Below are 12,991 nucleotides of genomic sequence, written 5' to 3'. Positions count from 1 at the left end.
CCATCCGGAACCCTCCCAGCCTCAACAACTTGCTTCACCAACCAACCAACCCAACCCGAACCCCAGTAACTTCCCAGACTCATAAAACTAACCGTCAATATTTGCGCATTCCCAGTAATCTCCCAAACCACTACCACCTAGCAATCTATCCCTAATAATCCTAACCCACCACTAGTAACCCTTTTGCAGCTTCAGTGATTTACCCCGACTAATCCTTGACCATCTCCATCAGCCCCCTACACCAATCTTAGTCCATTCTGCCACCTCAGCAATCTCCCCACTCAGAACCACCAATCTCTTGATTCTTTACCCTGAGCAAACCTTTCTAGCTTGAAAAATACTATAGGTCTCCCATCACTCCACCTGTTACAGCAAGTCATAGAACATTAAACACTACTGGGCAGTACAGACCTTTTGGCCCACAGTGCTGTGTTGACCCAAAGACTACTTCATTGTCATAGAAATCTATGCTATTCAGTGATGGTAGGGATGGGGAGTGGTATGGGGAGAGAAAATCTAGTTCTTTGAGAAATGCCAGACCCACAGAAGTATAGATGTTCTGAAATGACCTAACATGTCGCTCATCTTAAAAGGTCTTTTAATGAAGAGCAGTAAGCAGTGGTAGTTGATGATTCTGTGTTGTATTTATTTCATTTAGGCAAAGTTAAAACACTGTGAATACAGCATTTATTTTTAATCTTTCATGATTAAGTTTCAAGGTATTCTATATAAGCAATAGGTGTAAAGTACATAAATGATTAAGAAATTAGTATTGACAACCTCACCTGAATATCATCCCACACAAAATGCTGGAGGAGCCCCAAAGATCAGGCAGCATCTATGGAAATGAATAAACAGTTGACATTTCAGGCCGAGACTCTTCCTCAGGACTGGAAAGGAAGGGGGAAAATGCCAGAATAAAAAGGTGAGGGGAGGGGAAGGAGGTTAGCTAAAAAGTGATGGGTGAAGCCAGGTGGATGAGAAAGGTAAAAGGGCTGGAGAGGAAGGAATCTGATGAGGAAAGTGGACCAGAGGAGAAAGGGAAGGAGGAGTGGCACTGAGGGGAGGGGCGTGATAGGCAGTTGAGAAGAGGTAAGAGGCCAGTGTGGGAATAGAAGAAGAGAAGAGGGGGTTGAATTTTTTTACAAGAGGAGGAATTGATATTCATGCCATCAGATTGGAGGCTACCCAGATGGAATATAAGGTGTCGCTGCTTCACCCTGAGCGTGCCCTCATCGTGGAAGGGGAATGGGAATAGGAATTAAATTGTCCACTGGGAAGTTCCACTTCTGGCAGATACAGCAAGGTGCTGGACAAAACGCTCCCCCAAACTATGCCAGGTCTCACCAGTGTAAAGGAAGCCACGTCGGGAGCACCAGACACAATAGATGACCCCAGCAGATCCACAGGTGAAGTGTTGCCTCACTTGGAAGGACTGTTTGGGGCCCTGAGTGGAGGTGAGGGAGGTGTTTCCATTCCTGTTCCAACATAACAGTCCATTGCTTCCTCTTTGGCCACAATGAGGCCACCCTCAGGATGCCTATCACCTCCTCTTGGGTCTTTTCCTTTCCTTCCTGCTATGGTCTACACTCCTCTCCTATCAGATTCCTTCCTCTCCAGCCCTTTTACCTTTCCTACCCACCTGGCTTCACCCACCACCTTCTAGCTATTCCTCCTTCCCCTCTCACCACCTTTTTTCTCTGGCATTTTCTGCCTCCCTTTCCAGTGTTTAAGAAGGTCTCAGCCCAAAACATCAGATGTTTAATCATTGCTGTAGATGCTGCCTGACCTGCTGAATTCTTCCAACACTTTATGCGTGCTACTTTGGATTTCTAGCATCTGCAGATTTTTTTTGTGTTTATGGAATTCCTGCTGTTTTTCCAAATCAAATCCACTAGTTACTGTCACAATAGGCTGAATGGCTTTCTTGATGCAGTTTCCTTGCATGTTTGCTGCTGCAAGGGATTTCCTTTAAAACATGGAATACCAAAGCTAAGATCAAGAGGCTTTAATTACTACAACACAGTAGGAAGCTATTTTGCATTAGGTCCAGTGACAATGTAGTACTGTCTTTTGCCAAAAAATGACAAGTGCTCTCTAATGTTGATGTCGTTCACTTGTGTTTGGAGAATCTAAATGTCCATTATAGATTTGGAATTCATAACTTTTATTTTAAGGTTTTTAACTTAATTAGGGTCTACTTTATGTCCTGACGAAGGGTCTCAGCCCAAAACGTCGACAGTGCTTCTCCTATAGATGCTGCCTGGCCTGCTGTGTTCCACCAGCATTTTGTGTGTGTTGTTGTTTGAATTTCCAGCATCTGCAGATTTCCTTGTGTCTACTTTATTTGATGGCTTTGTTCTGGAAAAGGTAATCGGGCACAGATTTGTTATTTGGTCAAAATGTTGAGAATTAGAGGCAAAATGAAAGGTGACAGGAGGGAATAATTTTACAGAGTAGTTGTCATTTGAGAGCTGTCCAAAGTAGCTAAAGTTGATCTATTTCTAGTTTTCCAAATTAAATTGTGCATGTACTGTACTTGAAGGCAAAAGTGCGAGGATAACAAGAAAGTTGTGGACAAGATGAACTTACTGCGTTTTTAAGAATGGCTTTGCTCAAGTGTAGTTAAGGTTCTTTAGTAGGAGATTTTGGCCCCAAATAAGTTTAAATAGTTTGAATATTTGCATATTTGTCCTAGATGTTTGAGGAAGAAGCTGTACAGTGCAAATGTGACTTTGTGTAAATTCTGCCATGCCATTATTTTAAAGTACTTTTCAAGTGAATAACAAAATATTTCAGGTTATTTATCAATCAATGCATACAGTAAAGTGTTAGGATAATTACTCAATGAAATGAGAAAGTTATAGCAAGTGTATAAAGAGCAATACAATATTGGTTACTTTGAACATGGACACTTCTGACTGTGCAGACATAGGCTTAAAGGCAATTCTCAGGAGCAGAAACCTTGTGTGACATGTTACTGTCTTGCCAGTCGCACCAAATCTTCTTGGTATTTCTTGTTACTTCACCAGAAATAATTATTTAAGTACCAATAGAAACAAGTTTTGGAGCAACAAGGTTTTCCCCCAGTGTGTTTGGTCTTTTAGACAAAGATGAGTAAGTAAGTTCATGGAATTGTACAGCACGGGAGATGATCATTCAGCCCATCAAGTTTGTACAAGGTTTTTGTGAAAGTATCTAGTTAGTCCTGGTATTTTAAGTTTTCCAGAGGGAGGGACAAACATTGAGAGCTGGGTGAAGGTTGAATAGGTGTAGTAAAGTGTAGGTTGAATAAAATTGCAATACCACAGGATGGTCTCGAAATTGAAACAAGGCACTGCAACCCTGAAAGTTCAAAGTTAATTTAGTATCAAAGGACCTATATGTTACCATATACTACACTGAGATTCATTTTCTTCATCGATTCAAGGTATATTTATTATCAAAGAATGAATAAATTATACAACCTTGAGCTTTGCTCACCTTCAGGTAGCCACAAAGCAACAAACCTGAAAGAGCCCAATTTAAAAAAAAGACCAACACCGGATATGCAAGAGAAAGGGGGAGGGGAATACAAATTATACAAACAATTCAAGGGAACAACAACCTTCTGAACCAGAGATTGAGTTCTCAAATCTAAATCTCAGGACAGCCCAGGGTAGGGCCAGAGCCTCACTTATAAGTTCATCATATAAGTGAGCATGGAGCGCAACCACCGGGGCAGTCTTTATATCGTCAGCGCCATAGAGAGAGGTGTGACCATCATGGCGAGCAAGTGAAATGCTCTTCTAGGCATTTGCAAAAAAAAACAATAGAATTATTTCTGAAACGTTATGTAAGCAAAGACTGATGCACAACCAATGTGCAAAAGAAGACAAACTACAAATTAAAATAATACTGAAAATATGAGTTGTAAAGAGACCTGGAAAGTTAGTCTGTATGTCATAGAGTCAGTTTAGAGTTCTGGTGAGTGAAGTTATCAATTTTGATTCAGGAGCCTGATGGGTATAAACTTCCTGAATCTGATGGCATGCGACCTAATGGTTCAAAGTTCAAAGTACATTTATTATCTAAGTAGGTATGCAGGATACAATCCTGAGATTCATCTTCCCCACAGACAGCTACGAAACAAAGAAAACTATGGAGCCCATTCAAGCAAAAACATCAGCCCCTCCCCCGCAGGCAAAAAACAAATCGTGCAAATGGCAACAAAAGCATCAAACCCCCCCCCCCACCACCACACGCAAAAAAACAAATCGTGCAATTGGCAACAAAAACATCAACCCCCCCACCACACGCAAAAAACAAATCATGCAAATGGCAACAAGAAAGAATGAGTGAAAACACAGAATATAAAAACAAAAAGTTGAAAAAGTCCAATCAAATTACTGACCGATCCACAAACTGCAGACCCGTAACTTCAGTACCATCCACTGACAGTATTGTGAGAGAGAGAGATACCACTCCAACATGGGCCTTCCCTTAGGAGCAGTGAGTGAGAGGCTGGTAACAGCACTGAACACTCGCTCACCTTCTGCACTTGCTTCGATGTTTTCAATTTTCCTCAATGCTTTAATCAGTCAGAATTGGAGCTGATTGTGGGCTCGCGTCCCATCTCTAACCTTCTTGTCCTTGAAGCCACATGCCTTCCAGAACCTTCTGAAAGACAGTAAAGTGCCAGATTGCATAATCAGCACCATCAAACTGTAGATTACAGGCTTCAACCGTACCAGGAATACATTTAAAAAAAAGAAATAAAAGAAGTGAAAGAAAAAAGTTTTGTAAACCATTTGGAAGATGTCGCCCATGCTGGTGCTCATATAGTGTGAAGAGAGTATGGTCTGGATGGTGGGGGTCTTTGATGGATGCTGCTTTCTTTTGGCAGTGCTCCATTAAAATATGCTCAATGGTGGAGAAGAGCATTGTCTGTGATGGACTGGGCTGTATCCATTCCTTTCTGGGGTCTTTTCTGTTCCTGGACTTTGGCATTTCATACCAGGCCATGTTGCAATCAATCAGGGATGCTCTCTGCTGGTGACATGCCAAATCTATGCAAACTTCTAAGAAAATAGAAGTGTTGTTGTGCCGCCTTCATGATGACACTTATGTGCTGGCCCCAGAACAGATTCTCTGATATGTTAACACCAAGGAAATTTATAGCTACTCCTCTTCACTTCTGTTCTCCCAATGAGGAATGGCTCATGGATCTCTGGCTTCTTCCTCCTGTCATCAATAATAAGCTCTTAGGTTTTGTTGAAATTGAGTGAGATGTTATTGTTATGCCATTACACATAGAACATAGAATAGTACAGCACGGTACAGGCCCTTCAGTCCATAATGTTGTTCTGACCCTTAAACCCTGCCTCCCATAAACCCCCCACCTTAAATTCCTACATATGCTAATCCTTCCTAATGTATTTTAACAACTCCAACACCTCCCCTCCCTTACTATCAACATGCTCCAGATCATCAACCTCACTCATATGTCCTCACTGTCATCAAGTTCCCTCTCACTGATGAATACTGAAGAGAAGTATTCATTGAGGACCTCGCTCACTTCCACAGCCTCCAGGCACATCTTCCCACCTTTATCTCTGATTGGTCCTACCTTCATTCCTGTCATCCTTTTGTTCTTCACATAATTGAAAAATGCCTGAGGGTTTTCCTTTACCCTACTCACCTTCTCATGCCTCCTTCTTGCTCTCCTCAGCCCCTTCTTAAGCTCCTTTCTTACTACCCTATATTCCTCAATACACCCATCTGATGCTTGCTTGCTAAACCTCATGTATGCTGCCTTCTTCCACCTGACTAGATTTTCCACCTCACTTGTCACCCATGGTTCCTTCTCCCTACCATTCTTTATCTTCCTCACCGGGACAAATTTATCCCTAACATGCTGCAAGAGATCCCTAAACATTGACCACATGTCCTTACTTAACCAGACCTTCAGTCTCCTTCCTATATACTGATTCATTTCCACTTTTGAATTGGCCAACAGTAGTGATGTCATCAGAAAATTTAAACTGCTTTTTTTTGTATTTTGTATTTAAGTAGTTACCAAGGTTTAAGTGTTAGTCATTGATTATCGTACTAATCATTATTGTTATTCCACAACAAAATAGATATTTTTGTACTAAGTTATTTACCTTGTGAGACTGCAGTAACAAAAAGAGTTGCACACTGTTACAATAATATCAAAAAATTGCTTGATAGGTCTTTGTAATCCTGGTAGTCTCATTCATTCTTTTCCCCATTGTCAGATGTATCAAAAATAACAAGTGAACTGGACTGATATTTTGAACATGCTTTGAAAAAGATGGAGCACCCAAATTATAAAAGAATCAAAGATCTCAATAAAATGCCCCTTGTGACATTCTTTTAAGGGGAAAAGACAATAATTTCCTTTATAAAATAATCAACTCTTCTCTTTTGAAGTTTAAAACTATAGTTGTTTAAAGTGTCTTAAGCAAGCACTAATAATAAGCCATTCCATGCCTTCCTTGTTATTCCAGTGCACAGAAGAAGACCAGATACGAGTACTTATCTTTTGGTAAGTACAATACATTTATAAACTGGTTTCCTATTGTCAATGTACCAAGGTACAGTGGCAAAACTGTTTTGGATGCCATCCATACAGATCATTTCATCACAACAGTGCATTTAGGTAGTACAACGCAAAACAATAACACAATGTACAATATGTTTTTACATTTGCAAAGAAAGTGCAGGATAGGCGGAAAGTAAGGTGCAAGGCCATAAACAAGGCAGTTGTGAAGTCCAGTCCATTTTTATCATAATAAAGGATCTTCAGTAGTCTTGTAACAGCAGAATAGGAATTGTCCTTGAGCCTGGTGCTGTATGCTTTCATTTGCAATTACCTGGTTTTGTGCATTAATTACTCAGAAAATGTGGTCTGATCTTCATCTCAGTCACAATAATAGACAAGCACAATCTGCCTAAACTAATAACTCAAAAACAATTGTGTTTTTCATCTCTTTATTACACACATTGTTTAATCATTCACAGTCCAGGCTGCAAAAAGTATGTGAACCCTTGTACTTAATAACTGATAGAACCTTCTTTAGCAGCAATAACCTTCAGAAGACATTTCCTGTAGCTCCTTGCATGGTGGCGAAGAAGAATTTTAGACCATTCCTCCATACTAAACTGTTTCAGTTCATAAATATTTCTGGATACTTTGCTTGAGCAGTCCTCTTCAGGTCATGCCATAGCATCTTAATTGGGTTAAGGTCTGGACTCCGACATGGCCATTCCAAAACACACATTTTCTTCTTTTTCAATCATTCTGTTCTTGATTATTCTTGTGTTTCAGATCATTGTCTTCTTGCATCAGCTAACTTCTATTAAGCTTCAGGTGAAAGACTGCTACCCTGACATTCTCCTGTAAAATGTCTTGATACAGTTTTGAATTCATTGTTCCCTCAACAGTTGCACTGTCCAGGCTCTGAGGCAGCAAAACAAGCTCAAACCATTACGCTCCTTCCACTATACTTCCCAGTTGAAATCAGGTTTTGGTGTTGGTGTGCAGTGCAGTGCCCTTTTCCCTCCAAACATAGCAGTGTGTATTTCTGCCAGTAAGTTCAACTTTTTTCTTATCTGTCTACAGAACATTGTCCCAGAAGTGCTGTGGGACATCCAGGTGGTGTTTTACAAACTTAATGTGCAGCAATGTTTTTCTTTTGGAAAGCAGTGGTTTCCTCTGTGGTGTCCGTCCACGAGCACCATTCTTGTTCAGTGTTTTTCTTATAGTGGACACATGAACAGAGACTTCAGCAAGTTCTAGAGATTGCTGCAGGTCTTTTGCTGTTACCATTGGGTTCTTTTTTCTATCCATCAGCATTGCACATTGTGCTCTTGGTGTGATCTTTGTAGGGTGTCCATTCCTAGGGAGAGTAGCAACAGTACTGAATTTCCTCAATTTGTAGACCATTTCTCTTACTGGTGACTGATGAACACTCGGGTCTTTAGAGATGCTTTTGTAGACTTTTCCAGCTCTGTGCATCTCTACAATTCTTCTAATGTCCTATGAAAGTTGTTTTGATCAGGGCAGGCTCTGTCAATAACTTGACTTGGTGTGTCTTTTTTATAGAGCAGAGCACCACTACAACCCACACCACCAATCTCATCTCATTGACTGGAACATCTGACTCCAAATAGCTTTTGTAGAAGGCACTCCAGAGTTTCACATAATTTTTTGAACCTGGACTGTGATTGTACTGACGTGAGGAAGTACAGTTGTTTGTGTATTATTAGTTTAGGCAGATTATGTTTGTCCATTATTGTGACTTGGATGAAGATCAGACCACTTTTCATGAGTAATGAAGAAAACCAGGTAAATGCAAAGTGTTCACAAATTTTTTCTTGCAACTGTATCTGCTGCCTGATGGGACCAAAGTCTTTCTGATTCTTTATTAATGCGAATCTTGTCAAAATCTGCCTTGGCTCACTTGCAGTTGTCCTGTTTTAGTGAGGATATGTGAAAAGGATGACAAGATCTGAAATGCCACAGCTCAACCGCAGGCACCTGGCAATGCTCTTTGTGTATCCATTAACTGAATTTCCAGGTTATTGATTCTTATGTAGAGGCCATTTTGAAACCATTTTAGAAACCATGGGGGGCGGGGGGAGTACTCAAAAATGGTTTGCTTTATTTAAAAATGAAAGGTACAGCAAGGAACGGCAGCATAGTGGTGCAGCTGGTAGAGTTGTTTGTCACACCAGTTGCTGGTAGAGTTGTTTGATCTAGGATTAACCCAGACCTCCAATGCTAACCGTGTGGAGTTTGCATGTTCTTGTGATTACATGATTTTCTCTCTGTTACTCTTAATTCCTCCTATCTCCCAAAGAACTGTTGGTTGTCCTTTATGAATAGAAAATAACAGAGGATTAATCTAAATGGGTGTGGAACCAGTGGGGTGAAAGATGTGTTTCCATGTTGTACGTTGGGGTTTAAACAAATCAGTCATGATTGCTAGAGCTGACTCAATGGGCCAAATAGCATACTTGTGCTACTGTATCTTACAGTGACATTTCTGTAGCCCATTATTACTCCCATCATCAGTTTATTTTGTCAAGTTCAATGTTCACCTTATAGTAGTTTTTGTGGCACCTTTAACATTGTAAAATATTTCAACTAGTTTGTGAGTTGCTCAGGTAGTTAGCCTGACTTACCAATGCTGCTGCTTAGCAGCATGTGAGAGGTTAAACTTAATAGCTTTACATCTGATGCAGCTGCACCAAATATATTAAAGCAATAAGTAGTTTGTCCCAGCATATAAGTACGAATTTATATAAATGTATGAACACCAGCTTGAAAAATGACAGGTGGAATTTAATACAGACAAGTGTGAGGTGTTCCACTTTTGGAGGACAAACCAGGGTAGGACTTAAATGGGGAGTAATGGGGCACAGCAAAGTGCCGTAGAACAGAGGGATCTGGAATACAGATCCATAACTTCTTGAAAGTGGTACCATAGGGTTGTAAAAAGAACTTCTGGCATTTTGGCTTTCATAAATCAAATTACTGAATACAGGAATTGGGATATCATGTTGAAGGTGAATAAGATGTTGATGGGACCTAATTTGGAATATTATGTGCAGTTCTGGTTGCTTACCTATAAGGAAAGCTATCAATGAGTTTGAAAAACTATAGTGAAAATTTACAAGGATGTTGCCAGGACATAAGGACCTGAGTTGGGAAAAATTGAATAGGTTAGGACATAGAAGAATGAGGGGAGATTTGATCGAGGTTTACAAAATTGAGGGGTAAATTGTTAGGGTAAATGTCTGCAGACTTTTCCCACTGAGGTTGGGTGAGACTAGAACCCGAAGTCATGGTTTAAGGATGAAAGGTGGACTGTTCAAAGGGAACAAGACAGGAAACTTCTTCACTCGAGGTGGTGAGTCTGTGGAATGAGCTGCCAGAGAAAATGGGTTCAATTTCAATACTTTGGATAAGTACATGAATAGGAAAGGTATGGACAGCTGTGGTCCAGGTGAAGATTGATGGGACTAGGCAGAATAATACTTCAGCACATACTAGATGGGCTGAAGGGCCTGTTTCAGTGCCGTAGTATTCTTTGACTTATGACTAGACTTCTGGGTATATAGTTAATAAAGATCACTAGATGGAGCCATTGTAAAACTAATCCCAGTTAGGTTGGTTCTAACGGTAAAAAAATCAACATTATAGGTTATGATTAAAAATTTTTCATGTCTAACAAAATGAATACTGACATGAAAAATTGGTGTATGTACAAATCAAACATGAAGTTGTGGGTACAGGGAAAAGGCAAGAGAATGGAATTGAAAGAGAAAATGGATCAGGTGTGATCAAGTGGGGGAGCAGACTCTTAGGTATTAGACAAATGGCCGAATACTGCTCCTTTGTGTAATGGCCTTATTGACAAAATTCTACTTGAAATGAGTACATGGAACTACCCCCTATCGTTGTGGTACAATTATTAGCTTTCATGCTCCTGTACTCTAGGAATCATCTCAAAGCAATTGTTTTTTTACAGAAAATTAAAATGATAATCTACAATGTTTTGTCAGACTTTGTTTGAATGTAGACATGAGACCAGATGCTAGAATCTGGAGCAAAAAAAAACAAACTGCAGGAAGAACTCTGTTAAGCAGCACCTGTGGAAACAGATTTGGTCACTGCTTCAGGTTGAAACCCTACAATGGTATTGAGTGTGCAGATAGAAGATACACGAGGGAGAGTTGAGACAGGTGGTAGGTGATGGGCTGAACTAGGTGCAGATAACACCAAATTCTGTGCTGTAGTGGGCAGTTCTGGATTAACTGGGAAAGTGGGTCATGGAATCTAACTCGGAGAAGTACAAAGTGAAGTATTTTGGGAATGTAAAACGGCAGGACTTTCAAAGACACGGCCTTGGAGAATGTTGTAGAACGGAGTTCGGGGGGTACACCCATGTAACCATGTAACCTACTCTGGAAACTGCCTAGAATTTCCCTACTGCATAGCCCTCTATTTTTCTAAACTCTATGTACCTATCTAAGAGTCTCTTAAAAGACCCTATTGTGTCTGCCTCTATCACTGTTGGTGGCAGTGCATTCCACGCACCCACCGCTGTAGGGGAAAACTTACCCCTGATGTCCCCCTTGTACCTACTTCCAAGCACTTCAAAACCTAGTGATAGCCACTTCAGCCCTGGGAAAGAACCTCTGGCTATCCACATGATCAATGCCTCTCATCATCTTATACATCTCTATCAGGTCACCTCTCAGCCACTTTTGTTCCAAAGAGAGAAGGCCACGTTCACGCAACCTTTTCTCATTAAGGCATACTCTCCTATCCAGGCGATGTCCTTGTAAATCTCTTCTGCACTCTCTCTATAGTATCCACATCCAACCTGTAGTGAGGTGACGAGAATTAAACACAGTGATCCAAGTGCTCCACCACTTGAGGCAATCTACAGCAACTGATTAACCTACAAACCCACAAGTCTTTGGGAATGTGAGGAAACTAGGACACCCAGAAGAAACCCCTGAGAATACAGGGTGAGCCTACAAGCTCGCACAGACAGCACCGGAGTTCAGGATTGAACCTGGGGCTCTGACTCTGTGAGGCAAATTACTCTATATTAGCTGTGTCACTGTACTGCACAAAGTTGTAAGCTTAAAAGACTGTTAGATTTAAGCATATTCAGTAGGAAAAAGAGAACAAAATTACATCTAATAGTAAATTTAGAGCAAGGATCTCAATTTCTTTTCATTCCAGGACTTCTGAAATGTCCTTTTTCAGGAAATTTGCCTTCTCCTCTATCACACTTGGTGACACCCTCATTCATGTTTTAACTATTTTACAGACATCTGCTCTCATCCCATCCCCTAAAACAAAATAGAGATAGAATTACCTTGGTCCTCACCTTTCACCCCACCAGCTTCTGTGTCCACCATGTCAACTGTCACCATTTCAGCCAGCTACAACAGGATTTCTTCCCCTGCTTCTGCTTAATGCATGGACTGCTGTCTCCCATGATTCCCTGGTCTGCTCATTCCTTCCCAGACCCATGGCACATTCCCTTGCATCTCTAGGAGGTACAACGTTATAGTTATACCACTTCCCTAATCACCTTCCGGGAGCTTAAACAGCCTTCCAGGTGAAGTTGAGATTTGAATGCATCTCCTCCAACCTCAGCAATTGCATTGATAGGTCCCAGGTGTCAAAACTAAACACGGTGAAGCAGCTTTTAGTTACTATGCTCCACATATCTGGAATAACCTTCCAGAAGATCTGAGGTCTGCCCCAGCTTTAAGCTGTTTTAAATCAAGGCTTAAAACTTTTCTCTGTAGCTTTTAATTAGAATCTTCTGCACTGTAACTTCTATTCATCATATCCATTTTTGTGATTTTATTCTCTTTATATATTGTATGCAATTTGATCTTTGATTCTTGTTCTGTGTAAAGCACTTTGAACTGCCTTGTGTTTGAAAAATGTTATACAAATAAACTTGCTTGATGTGGCCGCACTACATCATCAAGACCAAGTATAGGCAAGGTGACTATTGTATGACCTACCTGCATTGTGTCTGCAGTGGCCACCTCGAACTCCCATTTGCATATCACTTCAAGCTCCCTTGCTATTCATACGCTGATCTGATGCCCTTAGCTTTCTCCACTGTCTTAGTGAGGCCAGATGTAGGCTTGAAGAACAGCATCTCGTGTTACACTTGGGTCGCTAACAATCTAATGGTACTAGCATTGGGCATTATTGGAAAAAAAGCAGAGAGAAGTTGTTAGAGTGAGAATAAGATGGGAATTAAAAAAGACAAGTAACTGGAAACCAATAGTCACCTTTGCAAACTTATTGGAGATGTTCTACATCACAGCCATCCGATGTATGGGTGTTTTCTACAATATCTTCATGGATGTTGTGTAAGCTGTTAAGTATTTCCAATATTTTTGATTCCAGATTTCAAACATCTACTTCTTTTTTTGCTTT

General features: G+C 40.6%; 1 protein-coding gene across 3 annotated transcripts in view; it reads left to right on the top strand.

Moving 5' to 3' along the window:
- The window catches only part of slc30a6 (solute carrier family 30 member 6), a 167,480-nt gene that overhangs the window by 450 nt on the left and 154,039 nt on the right, over nucleotides 1-12,991 (top strand). For all 3 annotated transcript variants that reach the window (XM_059985647.1, XM_059985648.1, XM_059985646.1), the window contains exon 2: nucleotides 6,513-6,550. In XM_059985647.1, coding sequence (XP_059841630.1) covers nucleotides 6,513-6,550 — 38 coding nt within the window. The remainder of the gene's footprint in view (nucleotides 1-6,512; nucleotides 6,551-12,991) is intronic.

The sequence above is a fragment of the Hypanus sabinus genome, chromosome 12, assembly GCF_030144855.1.
Source record: "Hypanus sabinus isolate sHypSab1 chromosome 12, sHypSab1.hap1, whole genome shotgun sequence".
Taxonomy (NCBI): domain Eukaryota; kingdom Metazoa; phylum Chordata; class Chondrichthyes; order Myliobatiformes; family Dasyatidae; genus Hypanus; species Hypanus sabinus.
Note: the sequence above shows the minus strand (reverse complement) of the source record. Positions and strands in the feature narration are given on the sequence as shown.